The 3,797-nt window shown below is 44.9% G+C and overlaps 1 protein-coding gene across 1 annotated transcript; it reads left to right on the top strand.

The window, feature by feature from the left end:
• Positions 1-364: 364 nt before the first annotated feature.
• On the top strand, positions 365-967 carry MBD3L1 (methyl-CpG binding domain protein 3 like 1). The gene has a single exon (XM_008050099.1). The coding sequence runs from the start codon at positions 365-367 to the stop codon at positions 965-967; it is 603 nt and encodes a 200-aa protein (XP_008048290.1).
• Positions 968-3,797: the final 2,830 nt, after the last annotated feature.

Genomic DNA, 3,797 nt, shown 5'->3' with positions numbered 1-3,797 from the left:
GCATGAGCCATGATGCCTGGCCAGATTTGAGATCTAGGAAAAGACTGTTGCATGTGTCATGAGAGAAAAAGATCAGGACTTGTGCACTTGAGGGTTATAAGGACAAAAAGAGAATAAAATGATGCTCAAAGAGGGAGGGGATTTGTAGGGCAGTGGAGGAGAGTTTTGACCTTGAGTTTTATGTACTTGACTCAGATCTACTTGTTGATGTCCCAGGAGGCAGGTCAGACCTATCCCCAGAGGGAGAGAGGAAAGATGAAAGCCCAGAAGTTCCAAGATCATTATCCTGAGAAGGCAATCTTCATTTGTCATTTTGATCTGATTTCACGATTTATGTTTACAGCATAAGAAGAAGAGAAATATGATGGCCAAGAGTTCACAGAGGAAGCAACGTGACTGTGTAAACCAATCCAAACCAAAGCCTGGCTTAAGTATATTGAGTCCTTTGAGGATGTCTAGTTACATCTTCAAGAGGCCGGTTACTAGAATTACATCACATCCTGGCAATGAGGTTAGATACCATCAGTGGGAGGAGAATTTGGACAAGCCTCAGCAGATCTTTTGGCAGAAGAGACTGCAGGGACTCCAGGCCTACAGCAGCTCCGGTGAGCTGTTGAGTTCTTTGGATCTTGCCAACACCTTGCAAAGACTTGCACCTAGCTGCACAGGTGCATTCCTACCGGAGGCTCTTGCTGGCCCGCACTCCTGCCCCACGCTTGCATCTGCCCAGCATTCAGAGTTGGCAGAGAAAATTCCCGAAGCAGGTGTGGATATCTCACCATTCCTCTGCAAGCACTTGCTGGTCACCGAGGAAGATATTAGAAAACAGGAAAGGAAAGTGGAGATGGCGAGAGAGAGACTCGCAACAGCATTGACTGCAGACGGACTCGCTAGTGAGGCAGAGAAGGCAAAAGACCAAGAAAGACACCCCATAAAACACTGTGTCCCCAAAGGGAAGACAATGTAGATGAAATAAAGCATGGCCCTTTACTACCATCTCTTTGTAGTGTCCATGTGTCCCATAATGTTTTTTTTTTTTTTTTTTTTTTTTCTTTGAGCTCTTGAAACTAAAATTTCCTAATACTTTCTTTAAAAGTCTGATGTGGACCAGACATGATGGTGCACACCTGTAATGCCAGCACTTTTGGAGGCTGAGGCAGGAGGCTTGCTTGAGCCCAGGAGTTTGAGACCAGTCTGGGCAACACAGTGAAACTTCATTTCTATAAAAAAATCAAAAAGTTAGCCAAGCATGGTGGTGCACGCCTATAGTGCCAGTACTTAGGAGGCTGAGGTGGAAGGATCGCTGGAGCTTGGGAGATCGAGGCTGTGGTGAGCCGTAAGGGTGCCATTGTACTATAGCCTAGGCGACAGAGTGAGTCCTTGACTCAAAAAAAAAAAAAAAAAATCTGATGCTTTACCAACTGAGCTATCCAGGCTCCCACCTAGCACTTTTTTTCATTTTTTTGAGTTAGAGTCTCACTCCTTTGCCCAGGCTGGAGTGCAGTGGCATGCACACTCATGGCCACCCCAGCGTCGACCTGCTGGGTTCCAGTGATCCTTCCACCTCAGCCTTCCGAGTAGCCGGAATTACAGACGCAAGCCACCGTGCCCAGCTATTTTTTATTTTATTGTAGAGACGAAGTCTCACCAAGTTGCCTGGGCTGGTCTCGAACCTGTGGGCTCAGGCAATCCACTCGCCTCAGTCTCCCAAAGTTCTAGGATCACAGGCTGAGCCACCGAGCCCGGCCTGCACTTCCTTTATTAAGCTTCTTTGTGTGACACAAAAGAATACAGACAGCAGTTTTATTTTTTTTTTTTTGAGGTGAGAGGTGGGGCTTCAGGTGAGGGCAAAAGATTTTTCCATTTTCATGTTACAGTTCCATTTTCATTTACTTTTTTTTTTTATTCAGTCGGAGTCTCACTCTGTCACCCAGGCTGGAGTGCAGTGGCATGCTGACGGCCACCGCAGCCTTGACCTGCTGGGCTCAGATGATGCTTCTGCTTCAGCCTTCCAAGTAGCTGGAACTACAGGTGCATGCTTAATGTTTTTGATTTATTGTAGAGAGGAGATCTCACCATGTTGCCCAGGCTGTTCTCGAACCCCTGGGCTCAGGCAATCCTCTCACTTCAGCCTCTCAAAGTGTTGGGATTACAGGCTTGAGCCACCACATCCAGCCTTCATTTACTATTTACCCTATTTATTTGTATTTTATTTCATTTCTTTCAGATTCAAGGAGTATGAGTGCAAGTTTGTTACATGAGTTATTGCGTGATGGTGAGGTTTGGGCTTCTATTGAACCTATCACTTAAATGGTGAGTATGGTACCCAATAGGTAGCTTTTCAACCTTGGTCTCCCTCCCACCCTTTCTCTCTCTCTCCGTATTCCCTTTAGGAGTCCCTTGTGTCTGTTGTTTTACCTTTAAAACCTTTCTTTTTTTTGAGTAAGGGGTCTCCTTCTGTCACCCAGACTGGAGCACAGTGGCTTGATCATGGCTCGCCATAGCCTCGATCTCCCAGGCTAAGGCAATCCTTCTGTCTCAGCCTTTCGAGTAACTGGGACTACGGGTGTGTTCAACACACTTGGCTAATGTTTTGATTTCTTTGCAGAGATGAGGTCTCACTATGTTTCCCAGGCTGGTCTCAAACTCCTGGGCTCAAGCTGTCTTCCTGCCTTGGCCTCCCAAAGTGCTGGGATTGCAAGGCATGTTACCCTGCTCAGCCTGTTTTCATCCTTATGTCTGTGTGTATCCAGTGTTTAGCTCCCATTTATGAAGAACAAAATCAGGAATTTTATCTCAAGAAAATTACTGTATATATTTAAGGTGTACAACATGATGTTTTGATATATACAGTGGACCCTTGAACAATGCGGGTGGTGGGGCACTGACCCCTCCACACAGTCAAAAATCCAAGTATAACTTTTGACACCCCCCAGACTTAATTATTAATAGCCTTCTGGAAACATAAACAGTTGATGAACATACTTTTTGAATGTTTTATACATTGCATACTGTATTCTTACCATAAAGCCAGCTAGAGAAAGAACATGCTATAAAGAAAATCATAGGGAAGAGAAAATAGATTTACCATTCATTAAGTGGGGTGGAGAAATAGAATTACTATTCATTATCTATTATTAATGATACAGAAAATGAAATTTTAAACAATTGTTAAAAATGAATTACTTTAAAATTTCATCTCTTCTCTGTGTTTCCATCTGGTAATCATCTGGACTCTCATAATGTGTTTTTATTTTTATTTTTTTTGAGTTGGAGTCTCACTCTGTCACCCAGACTGGAGTGCAGTGGCTGCTCCCGGCCACCGCAGCCTCGACCTGCTGGGCTCTGGCGATCCTTCCACCTCAGCCTTCTGAGTAGATGGAACTACAGGCGCGCGCTACCACGCCTGGCTAATTTTTTGATTTATTGTAGAGATGAGGCCTCGCCAAGTTGCCCAGGTGGGTCTTGAACCCGCGGGCTCAGGCAATCCACTCACCTCAGCCTCCCAAAGCGCTGGGATTACAGGCTGAGCCACCAAGCCCGGCTAGTGTTTCAATGTCCTATTTGCTTTAAAGCAAACACTAATTTAGACAGATTTATTTTTTCTTTTCCCAATTACTCCTGTTTTTTCATCCCAATATGTTTTCCTGGGTTTTCATTTATTCTCCTTTATTTATTTATTTTGAGTTGGAGTCTCATGCTGTCACCCAGGCTGGAGTGCAGTGGCATACTCACGGTTACCCCAGCATTGACCTGCTGGGCTCTGGTGATCCTTCTGCTTCTGTCTTCCAAGTAAC

The sequence above is a fragment of the Carlito syrichta genome, unplaced genomic scaffold (genome assembly GCF_000164805.1).
Source record: "Carlito syrichta isolate Samal-C Ts95f unplaced genomic scaffold, Tarsius_syrichta-2.0.1 Scaffold142964, whole genome shotgun sequence".
Classification (NCBI taxonomy): domain Eukaryota; kingdom Metazoa; phylum Chordata; class Mammalia; order Primates; family Tarsiidae; genus Carlito; species Carlito syrichta.
This window is presented reverse-complemented; position numbering and strand designations above follow the sequence as displayed.

Bases quoted from the DNA above. Each gene is read 5' to 3' on its own strand.
- MBD3L1 (XM_008050099.1), top strand. From the start codon at position 365: ATGGCCAAGAGTTCACAGAGGAAGCAACGTGACTGTGTAAACCAATCC.